Genomic DNA, 21,058 nt, shown 5'->3' with positions numbered 1-21,058 from the left:
AGTAAGTCCGTGTCTATCTAAGTACTTGTAGATCCTATCTCTTTGGACTCCTTCCAATAATTTACCTACTACCGACATCAAACTTATCGGCCTACAATTTCCCAGATTACTTTTAGAGCCTTTTTTTAAACAACGGAACAACATGAGCTATCCTATAATCCTCCGGCACCTCACTCGTAGATACCGACATTTTAAATATATCTGCCAAGGCCCCTGCAATTTCAAAACTAGTCTCCTTCAAGGTCCGAGGGAAAACCCTGTCAAGCCTACCCCTGCCATTTGATAGCTTCTCTTCTATCTATCTATCCTGCGCCTTGTGACCTATTCCTAGAAACTTCAGCCACCTCTGCTCTGCCGTCATCCCCGACAGTATTCTCCAATCCACCTGGGCAAGCTCCTCTCTCATGACTCAGTAATTCCCTTTATTCCATTGTGATACTGATATGTGTGAGTTGTACTTCTCCCTTTAAATTACAGTATGAATTCAATCATATTATGGTCATTGCCTCCTAAGGGTTCCTTTACGTTGAGCTCCCTGATAAGATCTGGGTTATCATACAACACCAAACTTAAGATGGCCTTTCCCCAAGTAGGCTCAGCATTCCAATCAATGAGATGAGATTGGAAGTCTGGGTTGTAGAGGTACACTCACTGCCCTATAAAAAAGACTAACAAAGTCAGGTTACTGACAGAGCCTGCTCTTCTCAAGAAAGATCTGTTTACTAGACCACCTACTAAATCTGCCTTAGCTATTCAATCATTTCTGTCTAATTATGGCATCTCTGATATATGGCATTTCCTTCATCCTACTGAGAGACATTATTCTTTTTTTTCACATGTTCACCATACCTTTACTAGAATTGACTACTTCTTACTCGATAATCAACTCATTCCATTTGTCTATTCTTGTGATTATCAGAGTATACCGATTTTTGACCATGCCCCAATTACTCTGTCTTTAAATTTTCCTGGCCTCCCTCAGAGGAATAAACACTGGCGGTTTGATTCGACTTTATTATCGGATGATGATTTTCTAAAATTTATCAAGGATCAGATAACCTTTTATTTTAACACCAATACATCACATGAAAGCATATCTGAGGGGTCAAATAATCTCCTATACAGCAAATCTTAATAGAAAGTCCTGTGCAGATCGATTAGACCTCATTAATCAGATTAAAGAATTGGATCAACTGTATGCTCAAACTAAGAATCCTGAACTATACAAGAAACGTGTAGAACTTCAAACTAAATTTAATCTTCTGTCTACTCAACCTGTCGAACGCCAACTTCTTGAAAGTAAGAGTCGCTTTTATATTCATGGTGACAAATCTGGTAAATTTCTAGCCAATCAGCTGAGGCGTTCCAAAGCCAAACAACATATTACAAAGATCCGGAAGGAGAATGGTGACCTTGCATCGGATCACTTAGAAATCAATGATGCATTTAAAAAATTTTATTCTCGACTTTATTCCTCTGAATCTTTGAATGACAATATCTCTATTGATCATTTTTTAAATAATCTGAATATTCCTTTGCTTTCATCTGATTTTAAAGCCAAACTTAATACGCCTATATCATCAGAAGAAATATCTTCTGCAATTTCTGCATTGTCCTCAGGGAAATCTCCTGGACCTGATGCGTTCCCCGTAGAATTTTATAAATCATTCTCTTCACTTCTCTCTCCTCAGTTACTTTCAGTATTATCTGACTCATTTAACTACGGCAAATTGCCACCCTCTTTTAATGAGGCTTCTATTATTCTTTTATTAAAAAAGGGTAAAGACCCAACAGAGTGTTCCTCGTATAGGCCGATTTCATTGCTTAATGTTGATGTTAAAATTTTGGCCAAAGTTTTGGCTTATAGATTAGAAACTGTTATTCCCTCTATTATTTCTGATGATCAAACTGGTTTTATTAAAAATCGTCTTCCTTTTTTTAACATTCGGCGTTTATTTAACATTTTATATTCACCTCCAACTGGGATTCCTGAATGTGTTATTTCCCTCGATGCGGAGAAAGCATTTGATCGTATAGAATGGAACTACCCTTTTGCAGTTTTAGAAAAATTTGACTTTGGTCAAAGTTTTATCTCTTGGATCAAATTGCTGTATTTGTGTCCTACTGCCTCTGTTTTAACTAATTTTCAGAAATCCCAGTTATTTAACCTCAAACGTGGCACCCATCAGGGATGCCCTTTAAGTCCCTTTCTCTTTGATTTGGCTATAGAACCTTTGGCGATAGCTTTTCGAAATTGTCCTGAACTGACCGGGATTTGGAGAGGGGGTGTTGAGCATAAAGTTTCTCTTTATGCTGATGACTTATTACTCTTTCTCTCAAATCCGTTTACATCCTTACCTCCAATGTTTTCACTTCTTGACCAGTTTAGCCAGTTCTCTGGATATAAACTTAATTTACATAAGGGCAAACTTTTCCCAATTAATAAAGAAGCACAAGAATTAACATTTCGTGATCTCCCTTTTAAAGTAGTCCACAATCAATTTACTTATCTTGGGATTACAGTCACAAGGAAGTTTAAAGATCTCTTTCGTGAAAATTTTCCCAATCTTTCATATACTATTAAACAGAGTCTGTTACAATGGTCACTTCTATCTATGTCTTTGGTAGGTCGTATTAATGTCGTTAAAATGTATGTTCTCCCTAAACTTTTATATTTATTTCAATCAATCCCAATTTTTATTCCTAACTCTTTTTTTGATTCCTTAGACTCTATTATTTTGTTATATCTGTGGAAGAATAAGCGCTCTAGAATTAACAAAGTTTATCTCCAAAAATCTAAAAAAGAGGGTGGCATGGCTTTACCTAACTTTCGTTTATATTATTGGGCAGCCAATATACGTTGTGCTACCTTTTGGTCTTTTTTCCATGGTCAACCCCGAGTGCCCTAATTGGGTGGTAATGGAGTTGAGCTCCACTAAAGAATTATCTATCTCTGCACTTCTCGGCTCTGTACTCCCTAGTAGTTTGTCCAGATTAATAGTTAATCCTCTTGTTAGACACACTTTGCGTATATGGGCTCAGTTTAGGAAATTTTATGGTTTCCATGGTTTTTCCTTTTCTAGTCCTATCTTACATAATCACCTTTTTTTAACCTACTACGTATGACTCAGCATTCCATGATTGGTATAGGAAGGGCATTAGACATTTTGAAGATCTTTTTATTGATAATCGCTTCGCTTCTTTTCAACAGCTCTCTGCTAAGTTCAATCTGCCCAATGCTCATTTTTTTAGATATCTCCAAATTAGACACTTTATTACTCCTTTAATCCCTAACTTTCCTGAAATGCCTGAGAAAAATGTTATGGACTTATTTCTTTCTATTAATCCACTAGGTAAAGGTTTAATATCATTTATTCGTGATAAATTAGCAGCCTTACGACGTGCCCCTGTGGATAAAATTAAAATGGCATGGAAGCATGATTTAAGTACCGTAGATTCCGGACTACAGAGCGCACCTGATTAAAAGCCGCTGGCTCTAATTTTAGAAATAAAATCAATTTTTTACTTGTAAAGGCCGCACCAGATTTTCGGCCGCAGGTGTCCCACGTTGTAATATGAGATATTTACACAGAAAGATATTACACGTGAGGATTTTTTAACTTTTAATTAAATCCATATGGTAACAAAAACAAATACATATTGCAAATGCTTTTTTTCGAACCGTGCCCGTAACGCGGCTACTTTTAAATATACGTTGCGTATACTTCTTTACTGAACAACATTCCAATATCTCCTAACGACTGGTAAAAAATATATATACTGCAGCCTACCAGGAAAAGTTATTGATCGCCTTTAACTTAAAAGCAGCGTTTTGGCTCCGCCGCTCCCCCCCTCCTTTCCGTTTATCGCAAACTGGTATCCCACAAGACGCGGCGAAACCGGGTGTGATGTCATAGCATCCCGCGATGTAGTACAGAAAACAAATATAGTTAAAACTCTTCTAACTTTAACTAGAAAATGAATTACTAAGCGAAAATATTATAAACTAAATAACTGCCATAAAGGCAGCACAATGCTTTTCTTCGAGTGTTTTCCATGTTGATGAGGGTGAGTACAAATGACTGATTTACAATAATTTAATTGTGAAAGTGCGCTTGATTTATCGTACAATTTCATTGGACCTCTGTGAACTACTCATCAATTTTATTGGTCTACTGTTACGAGGCAAAATGTTTACGAGGCGGCATGAAAAAAAATAATGCATTAGCCGCTCCGTATTAAAGGCCGCAAAGTTCAAAGCAGTTCAAAATGTGGGGAAAAAAGTAGCGGCTTAAAATCCGGAATCTACGGTACCTCTTTATCCGATGAGACTTGGGACTCGATTCTCAAATCGGTTAATTCAACCTCTCTTTGTGCTCGCCATTGCCTTTTACAGTTTAAGATTGTTCATAGAGCCCATATGTCTAAATCTAAATTATCTCGATTTTACCCTAACATCAGTCCGTTTTGTGATAAATGCAAAAGGGGCGAGGCCTCTCTCATTCATATGTACGGGTTTTGTCCTAGCTTGGAGAAATTTTGGAAAGATGTCTTCATAATGTTATCGTATATTCTGAATCACCACCTAGAACCTAACCCTTTAATTGCTTTGTTCGGTTTCTGGGGTGAGACAGATTTACGTCTGAGTTCGACAAAGTGTCGAATATTATCTTTTGCCTCTCTCCTGGCTAGACGTTTAATCCTCCTTAGATGGAGGGATGTTGCCCCGCCCACGCATGCTCAATGGCTTAACGATATTATGGCCTGCTTAGACCTTGAAAAAATTCACTATTCAGTCCTTAATTCGGATTTAAAGTTCCATAATGTCTGGGGACCTTTTATTGAGTACTTTCATAACCTTCCTCTTAACTAAGGTTTTTTTTTGGTCCCTTGCTTTCAGCTCTTTTTTTTTGGTAGTAGGCATTAATATCTTCTGTTGCTAAGTGTATTCACAGTTTTGGGGGTTTGATTGTCCTGATTTATATTCTCTATATTGTGTTGTGGTTGGTCTGGAGCTTTTTTTTTGTTGCGGGGCTTGGGGAGGACAATAATTTTACATGTCTTCAATTTGGGTGCTTTCTCAATTATCTTTCTTTGTATCATATTATTATTGTATGTTTATTTTTGCACTGTATCAATGTTCTTCATTTTGATCTGGGGTTTTTTTTATCTGTAGCTATGTAGAAAATGTATTAAAAAACTAATAAAAAAAAAAGAAAAATCTGTTTATGTGCACCATCCCTCAATCAAAACAACTTTTAGAGGACTCTAGAAGAAGAATTTCAGAGATGGATCAAGCTGGAAAAGGCTATAAAAGCATTTCTAAAAACTTGAGTGTTCATCAGTCTACAGAAAGAGAAATTGTCTGCAAATTGAGGAAACTCAGTACTGTTGCTACTCTCCCTTGGAGTGGACGTCCTGTAAAGACTACACCAAGAGCACAATGTGCAATGCTGAAGGAGGTGAAAAAGAACCCAGGGGTAACAGCAAAAGACCTGCAGAAGTCTCTTAGAGCTTGCTAAAGTCTCTGTTCATGTGTCCACTAAAAGATAAATACTGAACAAAATTGGTGTTTGTGGAAGGACACCATGGAGGAAACCACTATTCTCCGAAAAAGCATTGCTGCATGCCTCATGTATGCAAAAGACCAGCTGGATGTTGTAGAGTCTTTCGGGGACATGTGTTCTGTGAACAGATGAGACAATAGTGGAACTTTTTGGCAGAAGTGCACGCTGCTATGTTTCGAGGAAACGGGTACTGCACATCAACACCTCCTCTCAACTGTGAAGCATGGTGGAAGGAGCATCATGGTTTGGTGCTGTTTTGCTGCCACAGGACCTGGACTGCTTACTATCATTGAGAGAACAATGTATCAAGGAAAGCTGGGGAAAATTGTATCACATTTTACAGGAGAACGTCAGGGTAGCAGTCTGAAGCTTAATAGAAGTTGGATGATGCAACGACAAAGATCTAAAAGACGAGAAAATCAACAATAGAATGGTTTAAAAAGAAGAAAGTTCATTGTTTGGAATGGCTGAGTCAAAGTCCTGTCCTTAATCCTATTGAAATGTTGTGGAAGGACCTGAAGCAAGCAGTTCATGCAAGGAAGCCCACCAACATCCCAGAGTTGAAGCAGTTTTGTAAGGAGGAATGGCTGAAAATTCCTCCAAGCCAACGTTACTGGAAACAGTTGAAGCTATTGCTGTATAAGGGGGTCACACCAGTTTCTGAAAGCAAAGGTTCACATACAGTCGTCCCTCGGTATCCGCGGGGGATTGGTTCCAGGACCCCTGCGTATACCAAAATCCACGGATGCTCGTCCCTTATATAAAATGGCGTAGTATTTGCATATAACATACGCACGTCCTCCTGTATACTTTAAATCATCTCTAGATTACTTATAATACCTGATACAATGTAAATGCTATGCAAATAGTTGTTATATTGCATTGTTTAGGGAATAATGACAAGAAAAGAAGTCTGTACATGTTCAGTATAGACGCAACAATCGTAGCTCTTCTGGGAATGCTGATGCTGCCTCCCGATGCTGATTCTCCCGTGATCTTTAAGTTCTTGAGGCTGCGGTGCTTTACATAGCTAACCAGCCATCCGTTACTGGCCTTAAATTCCTTCCTCTCGCTCACAACACAAGTAGCAAACGAGACGCGAGGCGAACAATGCTCAAATGACTGCTGGAGAGAGACTGAGGATCTGTGAAATGGCGGGAGGCTACAGCAGGGTATGCCTACACATCACTTCATTCGCATGGATTCAGGGTAGTGCTCGGCGTGTGGCAAATTCAAATTCTGCTTTTTGGAACTTTCTGGAATTTTTTTTTTGAATATTTTCAATCCGTGGATGCGGAACCCACTGATATGGAGGGCTGACGTTACTTCTTCCAACAAATACATGTAATATTGGATTACTTTTGTCAATAATGAACAAGTATAATGTATTTTGGGTATTTATTTAATTGGATTCTCTTTATCTAGTGTTAGGACTTGTTTCAAGATCTAATCATATTTTAGGTCATATTTATGCAGAAATAGAGAAAATTCTACAGAATTCAAAAACTTTCCAGCACGACGGTAGGTTTGTCCTAGCCTTCTGAGAGCTAACACTCAAATCCAGCTGACCCCCTGTTGAACCTCTTCTGCACCCATTCCAAAATGTCTATGTCCTAACTAACAAGACGAGCACATAATACTCTAAATGTCACCTAACTGAAGTTTTGTACAGCTGTAACATTACTTCTTTACTTAATACCCTGACCGATTGAAGATAAGTGTTCCTTAGAACTTTTTTACCACTTCAGGGAACTATAGACTTGTACCCCAAGATCCCTCTGTACATCAACGTCACTAAGAGTTCTGCCATTTAATGTGTAATTTCATTTTACACTTGACCTTTCAAAGTGCAACATCTTGCCCTTGTCTGAATTAAACAACATTTTTCTGCCCATATTTGCAGCTGGTCTCTATCCTGCTGAATCTTTCTTTACTCTCCACAACTCTGCCAATTTTTCTGTCACCTGCAAACTAACTGGAAGATGTTTTCAGATAGGATGTTACAGTAAATTAAAAAAAATAATTCCAGATACTGGAAACCTAACTAATCAGGTTACCTCCATTTTCATCCATGTCACTCCTTGTATCTATCACAGATTACAGAGATCCTAGCATTGATCCTTGCAGAACACCACTCCACTACTGCTCTCTCTTTTCTATGGTCAAGTTGGTTTTGTATCCTATTTACCATGGATCCCATGTTCCTTGGTCTTTTGAATTAGTCTACCATGGGGATCTTCTTGAAAGTTTTACTAAAATACACTTGTACAGCATCCATTACCCTGCAGTCAACGGTCATCGCTCCTCAAAACAATTTAATCATGTTGGTAAGGCATGCCATGTCCCACACAAAGCCATGCTGACTGTGCCTAATAAGTCTATGCTTTTCTGGATGAGACTAGATCTTGTGCCCAAGAACCTTCTTAAATAATTTGCTATCACTGATGTAAGGCTCACAAGGCTAGAATTTCCTGGTTTGCCCCTATTGCCTTTATTAAATAAATGAAGAGTATTGCCCACTCTCCAGCCCTCTAGGAACTTGCTTTGGCTAAAGAGGATACAAAGACGCCTGGCTTTGTGAACTTCCATTCTGAATGCTGTTTGCTTGCTTTTATTGTTTGCGTGATTCTTTTCTCTCAGTTTGGCTGCTCTTCTTTTGTTTTTAATGGGTTTCTTTGTTTCGTGGTGCCTGTAAGGAGACGAATCTCAAGGTTGTATGAGGTATACATTGATAATAAATATACTTTGAACAGATCTGTCAAGTCTTTCTCAGTAACATGGGTTAAACATCCCATCCAGAGACAGAGAAGCAGTTTCAGCGACAGGTTACTATCGATGCAATGCTCCTCAGACAGGATGAAGAGGTCAATACTCCCCAATGCCATTAGGCTTTACAATTCAACCGCCAGGACTTAAGAACTTTTTAAAAGCTATTATTAATGCTTTTTGAGATAGTGATTTAGATGCATATCATATTTTTTACTGAGTTAAGTATTGTATGTAATTAGTTTTGCTACAACAAGTGTATGGGACATTGGAAAAAAGTTGAATTTCCCCATGGGGATGAATAAAGTATCTATCTATCTATCTATCTATCTAAACAGCAGCAGGCCATGGATTTGTTTGCCATAATGATCTTCAAAAGCCACAAAACCACCATCACTTTGATGTTTACATGCCCTCGCTGAGTGACAGGACAATCTGTGGAAATGGGCTATGTCATTAGAACATAGGACGTGTTAATATAGTGACTCTCCTCAAAAGAGTTGTAGAGGATCAAGCATTCAAGGCAGAATTTGATTTTGTTAAGAGAATTGAGGGACATGGAGTTGGCTTAGGAATATCACACTGAGCTGAATCACACTGATCTTCATGATGAGCAGAATGGCCTAGAATACTTTTTATTTGTTGTGTTTTTATGCTGTTTGTACATTTCTATCTAAGCCTTTAGGTCTCCTCGCTTTTAATTTTTGAATTAATTTCTCATTATGCCTTCAATGGTTCCCTTCTATTTCATGAGGTTGCATTTGTTCCTAATTTTCTATTCCATTAACTTGATTACAACTTCCTTAATCTCTTGGAAAATTCTTCATTGTTGGCCAAAATCTCCTATTTTTGTGTTGTTGACAAATTTCAAGATCTGTGCAAATTAACAAATTGTATGCTGACCTAATCATTTGCCAAGCATTAAAGTGCTATTTTGATGCTTTTGCAGCTTTACTCCAATAAAAGCAACCTTGTTTTGTGTGACTCAGCTAGATTTTTGCACAATATGCCAAGTATTTTAAAATAAACCATTGCAAAATAATGTCGTACTTCGTAAAAAGAATGACAATAAATAAAACTGGAAATAATATTTTTCTTTTACCAAGAAAGGCAATCCTTCATCTATCTTTGTATTATTGGTTATCCGTCTGATGACAGAGGACATGTTCGCCTATGTCATTCGACATGAGGATGATAAAGGAGGAAAAAGACTTTTACATTTATGAAATATAAATAAAAAGTGCTAGTCCTAATTGCCAATATCGTGCTAATATGTTGTTCTGAAACATTTGTTTGCAGGTTTGACAGAATTGCACGTACAAGGCAGACAATGCACAATGATGGTTTAAATTCACTCAAATATAAAGTGCTAGAAATCAAGAAATATCCATTATACACCTTCATTGATGTGGATATTGGTGGTCCTGGAAGGCCGCCTTCCTGACTGTAACAAAAAATGAAGAACTTCTTGAAACACGGTCAACTAAATCAAATTTGAATTTTGTTTTATACCTTATGTGCCTTATTCAGTTGCATTTGTATGCTGCATATCCTTCTTGCCTGTTGCTGAAGTCACTGTGGTTCCTATGCCTTAATTATGGGAATTTGATCATATTAAATACGTATTTTTAAAAGTAGTATCTAGTAAACCTAAAAACAGATTATTTGACAAAGAAATGCCTACATGCAAAAATATTTTTGTTACATTTTCTTAACCAGGTTTGTCATTTTATTTCCATATCTACATTTTACTTTTGGACCCTCAGGAATTCTCTAATGCTTTAATCCAAATAAATTCTTTTTCTCAATCATTTGTTTTTTAATTGACACATTTCTGCTCTTTTTGTGAATTGCTTCAAAAGCGTTGCTAATTTATTTGGAATATTGTTACCTGTAGAAATGTGATACCTGAAATGTGATATTTACCTGCTCAAACCAAGCTGCTTTTCTATTGTTTCTTGTTGGAAGATTTGGGATGGGAGAGTTGATTCTCTTCTGACAGTAACATCTGTTCAACTTTAAGTTTGAAAGTTGTATTCCACAGGCATTTGGCTATCTGTACTGAGGCTTCAACACTGGGAAGAATATTCAAAGAACCAAATACCAAGTTACATTATTTTTAATTGTTCCTGTGAGATGAGTGGTACAGTCAAGTTCCTGTTTATAGTCCATTTCCTCCTTGTGAAAGTTGTGATGATTTCCTTGAAACATCTTGGTAATTGTGCATTAACAATAGTATTGGTTGAATGTTGACCCAATTACGCTTGGAGGTTTTGGTTTCTGGGTGATTTTCAGCTTGTGTTGGACAGGCTACTTTGTATCAAGTAGCAAATGGATACTGTATGCACTGGTTGGACAACAAGCATGCACTGCACATCCATTGACTTGGTGTCTTCAATGGACACTGAAGCTATGTAGCTTTCTTAAAATTGTTACCACTTTTGCCTAGGACTACAGTTGAGATAATATGTTTAAAAAACTGCATTGAAAATCCTTTGAACGTGGACTAATTCTCATCCAAATTTGTAGAGAGTGGAGGATTTTAAAGAAGGTGACTTCTGGCTCTTTGACATCCATCCTGGAAGAGAGTATGGAACCATGTTTGAGATTCTCAGTCCAACATTAAACTCTTGCCAAGCAGCATTAAGGGAGTTGCTTAAATTTATGACATTAGTAAGAAACGCCGTAGCTGTGCTTTGGCATCACTGAAAACAGCTTCTTGGTGACACTCTGGATGATTTTATTGCTGGAAGGTTTTCTCTTTTGCACACAAGTATTGCTTGTTTCTTTGTAAAATGCCTTTGATTCTTCTATCTATCATCTCCTTGTTATTCACAGTTGGGGTAATTTATAAAGGAAGCTTGATATTTTTCATTCTCCATTTGGTGTATAGCTCACCTCGCACAATTCTTGTATCTCTTTTAGGGATTGCTACAAGCTCTGGTTTGATCTTTCTGGATGCTTTAAGTCTTTTGTTTAACCACTTAGACCCAACATCGCTGATTTGGAAAATCTGGCAAAGACAAATGTTGTGACTTTGCAGTAAACTGGTTTTGAGATAACCGTTACTCTGGAAACCTATTCTGAGATTGAGTCATGTAGTTTTACAATTATTTACTGAAATGGTTAGCCAGAACTCTGCAGTTTGTCAGTTCTCTTTCTTTGGATTATGTCTGGGTTCTTAGACTTTTTCTATCACAGTTACTAAAGCCTTGAATTGCATAAACTAGAAAGGGGGTCATGATGGCCTGTGAATCCTCAGAGGGAAGTCCTTGTAGAATGTGCCACTAACTCAATACATTGTCTTTCTTTAGTCGCATGGATTCAAATTGACAATATGTAGGGGAGGCCTTGGTCTGTAATGTCTCGTGAAAACTGATCCAGTGCCCTACAGTCTTTGATTCAAATATTACCACTAAAAAATCTGCTAACTGACAAGATTTCTGTCCTCTAGTAAATGTTTCTGCTAAAATCTCATAGACTCCCTCAATAAGCAACATGCTCAAGACAAATGATTGTTTAAAGTCAGCTACTCGGCTGCATCCCTACCTCATTCTGCGTACTGTGTAAATTACCTTTCAAATTTGATTATTCAACTTCTTCCAAATTCCGACAATTAATTTTAGAAAGTATGCAAGTTGGGCAAGCCTGGCAAAACTAAGATTGGGGATGTGAAACTAAAATGCCGTAAGATATGAAAGGCAGAGTACATCATGCCGAACCTTGAGTTATCTGCTCCATCCATTAAGGGCATGACTGCTCTGGTGCCCTGCTCTCCATTCCATTGTCCTGATCAATGGCTATAAAGATTTGTATCACTACAGCTCAGAACCATCCCAGCTGTAAACACCAATGACTTTATATTGACTATAGGAGAGCGAGCTCCTGTCCTAAAACTCCAAAGATACCTTAATGGGGGGAGAAATTTCTTCCTGACAGTCTTAAGCAGTTAACCTCACACACTGAGCTTCTTTTCCCTGATTCTAGTGTGCTGACTAGGGCAAACAAGCCTCCCATATCTACTCTGAAGCCTTGTGACACGATTACGATCAAATTCATATGTGTAGATTAGCAAGCATTTTGAAGTAGACATGTAGTGTGACCCAGGACGGTTGGTGTGTTCCATGTACTTACCTCTGGAGTGGTGAGTAGACATCGCTTGATGATGCAGAGTGAAAGTCTGAATGCATCTGACATGAAGTTGTCCTCTTAAAACCAGATAAACTCATCAAGATGTGGGCCTGACAGATGTTGGCTGCAAATAAAGAAACATGTAAAAACTTATACACTGCTACTGTTTTCCACTTTAATTATGTGAATTTGCAGCTTTTCATGGCTGTAACAGTTCCCATGACTTTAACAAGATTATTTTTTTCAATTTCTAACTGAGCATATATTTAATTTTCTTTAACCTTTAGCTCCACCTTGATTTACCTGCACTTATTCCTTGCCTCCTGAAAACGCAAACTCTTTAAAATGTCATCTATCTGCCTTGCTGCAATTAGTTACACCAAACAGGTTTATCAATTTACTATGTTCCTTTGTACTGTGTTGAATCTCTAAACATTCCCAATAATTCAGATGTTTCATGTAACATCAGTTGATTGCCTCTGTCTAATGTAATCTTTTAAAGCCAGTTTGTTTCTATAACGTTGTCGTACACAGACTTCTGAACACTGGCTTGTGGTGCTGGTCAGTCGTTCTCTCCTCTCTAACACAGCACCTAACCCACTGCCAATGGGTGCCATTCATCCTCCTGGGCCTTTTTTTTTGCTGAAGCATTATTAAAAAGAGACTCATTTCTCCAAACACTAATACTTGGAAGTCAGGAGAGCAGACCTTAATTACCCAATTTTGATATTGCTGAGGCTCTTCTACCCCCATTGTGATATTGACCCTGGACTGTAGCAAACAATGAATTTTCAATTGAATATTGTTACACTATGCTGAGCAAAATTGCTACTTTATTCCTTATATTTTACATCAATCTGAGTTTTAGTTGTGTGCTGCCTTAATTATCCAAGCCAATAATCTGCAGTTGTCTTTAATTCTCAGTCTTATATTTTTACCAAGTAAACTCTTATAGTCCTATTGTAGCTTGTGTCCCTTTAATCTTGCAGTCTGTTGGCAATTGAGAGCTTGCAATGCCTTTGACTTCAATTACTAAGTACAGACTTCTGGTTTATTTCCTGCTTCAAAAAGATGCTGTTGAAGAAAAGTTGATAGAGATTTTATAATGTGCATTGAATTAAAATTGCTTATTTTGTTTGTAATCATGTAGACAAGTCCTAGATTTAGCGTGTGAATCATGAATTTAATTTAACACGACTTGTATTTGGTGCGAGGGAAACCAGATCAAAATCTGATTTTTATTTTTGCTTAATAACATTTGTTTTTGTTTTTACAAATACCCCAGTTATGTGTAGATACATTTATGAAGAATGATTTGTGTTTTTGCTAGTTTTTGTCACCCTGGTGTGCCTGATAAATTAATGTTTGACAGGGAAGAATTCCCTACACTACCCTTTCACAACTACTTCATCTATCATTCAGTCTGCTTTCAGCAGCCATTTACAGTGCAATAACTTAACTGTGGTCACTTGTATTTTCCATAGAACTATTTTGATATAATCTGTTATGAAGGTGTTCTGATATTCATTTTCTGATTATTTTTTTCTCTCTAATCCTGTGCTTTTCATTTAAAAATATATTTTGACCAGCTTTGGTTTTTAATATTGAAACTTATTTGAACAATGTATTTTAAAACTTTTTTATTGGACTGCTGTGCGGAATATTGTAATGAAAAGTTGCTTCAGATTTATAAGGTTGACATCAAACTAATTTTGTGGGGTGGTAACAGCTTCATAAATGTCTTTTTTTATTTACCTCTCAATAAGTAATAAGTCAGTGTAACATAATACAACTTGTTCTGACTAGAACAGTATATTTTTGAGCTGAAAATGAGATCAATTGATGTTTACACTCAGATTTGTAAATTTTTGCACTTGGAATCAAATATAAAAAATATTTAAGCTGCCGGTTTTTATTCTCAAAGTTTTTTAGTTTGTTTCTTTGATTTAAAATAAAAGACCAAAGTACCCAACGATCAAATCTTAATTGCATGAGAAAATCCACTAGTAGGTAAAAGCACGTTTTGTTGTAAATAAAATTATTTTGAAACAAAATTAAGTGTATCATTCTTATTTTGAAGTAGTATATTTCTTGTTTCAAGCACATGTAAATCTGGGGTGTTGTATTCATAGAACACAGAAATCTACAGCACACTACAGGCTGTTGGGTCCAAATGTCGTGCCGACCATGTTAACCTACTCTAGAAACTGCCTAGAATTTCCCTAGAGCCTAGCCCTCTATTTTTCTAAGCTCCATGTACCGATCTAAGAGGCTCTTAAAAGACCCAATTGTATCCACCTCCACCACCACCGGCTTTGCATTCCACGCACCCATCACTCTCTGTGTGAGGAAAAACTTACCCCTGACATTCCCTGAGTACCTATTTCCAAGCACCCTAAAACTATACCTCCTTGTGTTGGCCATTTCAGCCCTGGGAAAAAGCCTCTGGCTATCTATATGATCAATGCCCCTCATCATCTCTGTCAAGTCACCTCTCATCCTCCGTTGCTTCAAGGGAAATGGCCAAGTTCTTTCAACCTATTCTCATAAGGCACACTCTCCAATCCAGGCAACATCCTTGTAAGTCTCCTCTGCACTTTCTATAGTACCTACATCTTTCCTGTAGTGAGGTGACCAGAACTGAAAACAGTACTCCAAATGGGGTCTTACTAAGGTCTTGTATAAATGTAATTTTACCTCATGACTCTTGAACTCAGTCCCACTGTTGATGAAGACCAACACACCAGACGCCTTCTTAACAACACTCTCAACTTGCACAGCAGCTTTGAGTGTCCTATGGACACGGACCCCAAGATCTCTCAGATCCTCCACACTGCCAAGAGTCTTGCCATTAATATTATATTATGTCTTCAAATTTGACCTACCAAAATGAACCACTTTGGGTTGAACTCCATCTGTGACTTCTCTGCCCAGTTTTGCATCCTATTGATGTCCCACTGTAACCTCTGACAACCCTCTAGACTATCCACAATGCACCCAACCTTTGTGTCATCAGAAAATTTACAAACCTACCCTTCCACTTCTTCATTCAGGTCATTTATAAAAATCACAAAGAGGAGGGGTCCCAGAACAGATCCCTGCAGAACACCACTAGTCACCGACCTCCATGCAGAATATAAACCACCTACAATTACCCTTTGCCTTCTGTGGGCAAGCCACTTCTGGATCCACAAAGCAAGGTCTCCTTGGATCCCATGCCTCCTTACTTTCTGAAGGAGCCTTACAGAGGGAACCTTATCAAATGCCTGACTAAAATCCATGTACACTACATCCACTGCTCTACCTTCATCAATGTGTTTTGTTACATTCTCAAATAATTCAATCAGGCTCATAAGGCGTGACTATCTCAGATTAGGTCTCTCCAAATGCTCATAAATCCTGCCCCTCAGGATCTTCTCCAATAACTTGTCCACCACTGAAATCAGACTTGGTGGTCTATAATTTCCTGAGTTATCTCTACTCCCTTTCTTGAACAAAGGAACAACATTTACAACCCTCCAATCCTCCGGTACTTCTGCCCCTATTGATGATGCAAAGAAATCACCTCACTCGCTTCCCACAGTAGCCTGGGATACATCTCATCTGGTCCTGGTGACTTACTAACTTAATGCTTTTCAAAAGCTCCAAAATAGCCTCTTTCTTAATGTCTATATGCTTAAGCGTTTCAGTTCTCTGTAAGTCATCCCTACAATTGCCAAGGTCTTTCAATGGTGAATACTGAAGTAAGGGATTCATTAGATACCTCCGCTGCCTCCTCCGATGTTATGCACATGTTTCCACTATCAGACTTGATTGGTCCTATTCTCACACAGTTCATCCTCTTGCTCTACACATATTTGTAGAATGCTTTGGGTTTTCCTTAATCCTTCTCACCAAGAACCTTCTCATGTCCCCTTCTTGCTCCTAATTCCATTCTTAAGCTTCTTCCTAGCAACTTTGTAATTTTCCAGAGCTCTAACTGTACCTAGTTTTTTGAACCTTTTGTAACCTTTTCATTTCTTTAACTAGATTTTCTACATACTTTGTACATCATGGTTCTTTTACCCTACCATCCTTTCCCTACTTCAATGAAACATAACTGGAACACCATGCAAATGTTTTCCCGGAGAACATCTTCTCCCAAGTTCCTAATAGCATCATATTTCTCTCTACCCCAATTAACTTTTCCCAAATTGCTCCCATCCCTCTCCAGTGCTATGCTGAATGCTCTCCCACTGAGAGATCTGACACCTGACCAGGTTCATTTCCTAATACCAGATCAAGTACGGCCTCTCCTCTAGTTGGTTTGTCTACATATTGTGTCAGGAAACCTTCTTGAACACACCTAACAAGCTTCACCCTATCTAAACCCCTTGCGCTAAGGAGATGCCAATCAATATTAGGAAAGTTAAAATCTCCCATCACAACAACCCTATTATTGCACCGTTCCAGAATCTGCCTCCATATCTATCTGCTCCTTGATATCCCTGTTACTACTGGGGAGTCTATAAAAAACACCCTGTAGAGTTATTGCCCCTTTCCTGTTTCTGACTTAGACTCAGACTGACTCCATACACCACCCCTCCATAACTTCCTTTTCTGCAGCTGTGACACTATCCCTGATTAGCAATGCCATGCCCCCACCTCTTTTGCCTCCCTTTCTGTTCTTTTTGAAACATCTGAAGCCTGGTGCGTACTGCAGCCATTCCTGTTCCAGAGACATTGTTATGGCCACAATGTCACAGTTCCACGTATTGATCCACGCTCTAAGTTCATCTGCCTTGTTTATGATACTCCTTGCATTAAAATAGATGCATCTCAAACCATCAGGCTGAGTGCATCTTTGCTCTAACACCTGCCTATTCTTTCTCACAAACTCTCTACAGGCTGTCTCTACATGTGCTCCAACCTTCCCATCTTCTGCCTCTTCACTTCAGTTCCCACCCCCCCCCCCCCCGCAAATCTAGTTTAAACTTTCTCCAATAGCATTAGCAAACCTCCCTGCCAGGATATTGGTCCTCCTCAGATTCAAGTGCAACTCGTCCTTTTTGTACAGGTCACACCTGCCCCAGAAGAGGTCCCAATGATCCAAAAATCTGAATCCCTGCCCCCTGCTCCAATCCCTCAGCCACGCATTTATCCTCTATCTCATTCTATTCCTATCCTCACTGTCACGTGGCACCGATAGCAATCCCAAGATTTCTACCATTAAGGTCCTGTTTCTCAGCTTCCTTCCTAGCTCCCTGTAATTCTGCTTTCAGGACCTCCTCCCTTTTTCTACCTATGTCAACATGTACCATGACCTCTGGCTGCTCACCCTCCCATTTCGGGATATTGTGGGCACAACAGAAACATCATAAACCCTGACACCTGGGAGGCAAACTACCATCCTTGTTTCTTTTTCACACCCACAGAATCACTGTGAGAAAGAACAGTTATGGTTTTATTTTGTTTTTCATCCTTAGACCTTGATTCAGTGTAGGCAGGATGGTAGGTAGGACAGTGGAATGCTCCTCTTGCCAAATATGCTAGGTTAAGGAAATTTTTGGTCTTCCTGATGACAACGTCTGGGGGAAGTGTACCCAGGTACATGTCCTGAGAGACTAGGTCAAGGAACTAGACTTGGATGTACTTGGGGTCATCTGGGAACCAGAGGGCTTCATAGAGAACACTTACATTGAGGTGGCCACGAGGTACAGGGTTCAGGAGAGGTAGGGCAGGTCAGCAGTCAGTTCAGGGTTGTCCTGACTTGACCACCTCCCTCAGCAACAGTCAGGTCAGTGGCACTATGGTTGGTTCGGTGAGGCTCAATTAGGGAAGGGTCAAGTCAGGCAGAGTAATAGTGATAGGAGACTCGTTAGGCTAGGTTGATGGACAACAGATTCTGTGGCCACAAGAGAGTTGTCAGGATGTTTCGTCACCTCGCAGGTGCTAGGATCTAAGCTGTCTCTCAAAGGCTGCAGAAAATTTGAGGGTGAACAGTTTGAGTCTGGTGCTCATGTTGGTACAAATAACCTAGCTAATAAGATATAGGAGCAGAATTAGCCCATTTGGCCCATTGAGTCTGCTCTACTATTCAATTTCCCTCTCAGCCCCAGTCTCCTACCTTCTCCCCATATCCTTTCATGCCCTGAGTAATCAAATATCTATCTTCTGCCATAAATATACAAAAAGTCTTGGTCTCCACAGTGGCTTGTGGCAAAGAATTCCACAAATTCACCTCTCTCTGACTAAAGAAATTCCTCTTCATCTCCATTCTAAAAGGAAGCCCCTCTGTTCTGAGACTATGTAATCTGGTCTTAGATCCTCCCACCATAGGAACATCTATCAAGGTATTTCTCCATTTGATAGGTTTCAGTGAGGTTACCCTTCATTCTTCTGAATTCCATTGAAAACAGGCCCAAAGCCATCAGCCGCTCTTCATATGACAAGTCATTCAATCCTGGAATCATTTTCGTGAACCTCCTTTGAACCTTCTCCAGTTTCAGCACATCCTTTCCAAGACAAGAGGCCCCACCTGCTCACAATACTCTGAGGCTTTATAAAGTTTCATACTATATCCTTGCTTTCATCTTCTAGTCCTCTTAAATGAATGCTAACATTGCATTTGCCTTCCTCACCACACTCAAGCTGCAAATTAACCTTGAGGGAATCCTACATAAGGACTCCCAAGTCCCTTGGTGCCTCAGTTTTTGTATTTTCTCTCCATTTGGAAAATAGTCAACTCTTTTATTTCTTCTACCAAAGTGCATGACCGTACACTTCCCAACACTGTATTCCATTTCATAGGCACTCTAGAAAATTCCCACCTGAAATTCTGCACCAATCTAATTTTCCCAATCTATCTGCATATTGAAGTCCCCCTTAATGATGATACCATTGCTCTTTTAGCGTGCATTTTTTGTCTCCTGTTGTAATTTGTAGGCAACATTTATACTACTGTTTGGGAGTCTGTATACAACTCCTGACAGGATCTTTTAACCCTTCCCACTAAGATACTAGTTCCCCTCCAGTTCAGGTACAAACCATGGCTCACCATCCCTGAAAGCAAGACCAATGAACCAAAGATCTTTGTGCCCAGTCTCTGCAGAGATGAGATCCTGCACAGTGATGAGTTGGGAAAGAAATTAAAACGTGGGACCTCAAGGTAGTGATTTCTGGATCACTCCCAGTGTCGCATGCACAGTGGTTCCCGGAGTCGGACAACACGCCAGGTGAATGTATGGCTGAAGAGCTACTGTAGTGGCAGGGATTCACATTCTCTGACCATTGGGATCTCTTCTGTGGCAGAGATGACCTGTACAAGAGGGACAGATTGCAGCTGAATTAGAGGGGACAATATCTGAGAGGGAAACATTGCTTTTGCCACCAGGGGATTTTAAACGATATTTGGTGTTGGGGGGGGGGGTGGGGGTGGACAAGAGCAAGTCAGTGAGAAGACTGTGGTATGTGTTGCAATCCATGAGCCTAGTTATCAAAATAGTACATGGTAAAAGGCTTTAAACCACATCTACCTCAAGTAGCTTTACAGGTTATGTGAATGAACTGAAGGTGTGGAATGCCTCTGGGGAATGCAATATTGTGTCAATAGTACAAATATGTCTGAGAGAAGGGCTGGAATGACAGCTTATGATGGTTTTGCTGTGACATGAACAGGTAAGTGTTACCTTTTTAATGAGTAATGGTGGTGCTTAGTGAGGGTATTCTAACCTGGTCATTGTGTGTGTATATATCTTTATAAATAAGAAGGGATGGTCTCCTTGCTAGGGCTATATTATAGACTTTCAAATTGCCAACAGGAACTTGAGGAGCTGGTATATTGAGAATTTGCCATGTAGTTGATAGAATTGGAAGGTAGTGTCAGAGGGAGATTTCAAATTTCCTGTTATTGCCACGAGTGCAAAGTGCCTGGATGGATTAGAATTTTGGGGGTGCATTCGAGACAGTCCCTTGCCTACTTGAGAAAGAGCAATACTTGGACCTCTTAGGAAACCAGACAGGTCAAATAACTGAAGTAGCAGTTGGGGTGCACGTTGGGTCCAGTGAGGTTAGTATTACTGTTAGTATTAAAGTAGTTATAGGGAAAAAATAGAACAGATGCACAGGTTAAAACCCTTAACTGGAGCAGGGCTAACTTTGAGCACTTAGCTCAAAGCTGGGTTCTATTCAAGGGCTAAGGAACAGATAGGAAGTGGGAGCTTTTTTAAAAAAAAGTCATATCAGGAGTCCAGGAGCAGCAGGTTTTTCTGTTATACTAACAGTAAAATGGTGATTAGGGAGTGAGTAGGTCCATCAGGACTGCATTTGTGGAGGTGCAGGAGATAAGTGAAATGTTTAATGCCTATTTCTCCTTGCTGCTTACTAGAGACAATATCATGGATGCCAAAGAACAATAGACATACCAAGTTCAGGGAACCCTGGTCAAGAGATGTCCAGTCCCTGTTCAGGACTTTTAGACAGCAGGGTAGAAATGAATCCCTTGGTGAATAAAAGAAGCTTAAGAGCAGGTTTAGGAGGGCAATCAGGAGGGTACAAAGAGTGTATGAGATAGTGTTGGTAGGCAGGGTTAAAGATAATCCAAAGAGGTTCTTCCA

At 39.2% G+C, this 21,058-nt stretch overlaps 1 protein-coding gene across 1 annotated transcript in view; it reads left to right on the top strand.

Annotated features, from left to right (window-relative positions):
* The window catches only part of LOC140713922 (beta-1,4-galactosyltransferase 1-like), a 67,600-nt gene extending 53,082 nt beyond the window's left edge, over positions 1 to 14,518 (top strand). Inside the window, exon 6 of the mRNA XM_073024616.1 lies at positions 9,633 to 14,518. Coding sequence (XP_072880717.1) covers positions 9,633 to 9,777 — 145 coding nt within the window. The 3' untranslated portion in view covers positions 9,778 to 14,518. The remainder of the gene's footprint in view (positions 1 to 9,632) is intronic.
* Positions 14,519 to 21,058: the final 6,540 nt, after the last annotated feature.

Source organism: Hemitrygon akajei, chromosome 2, assembly GCF_048418815.1.
Source record: "Hemitrygon akajei chromosome 2, sHemAka1.3, whole genome shotgun sequence".
Classification (NCBI taxonomy): domain Eukaryota; kingdom Metazoa; phylum Chordata; class Chondrichthyes; order Myliobatiformes; family Dasyatidae; genus Hemitrygon; species Hemitrygon akajei.
The sequence above is the reverse complement of the archived record's forward strand: the minus strand, read 5'-3'. Positions and strand labels throughout refer to the sequence as shown.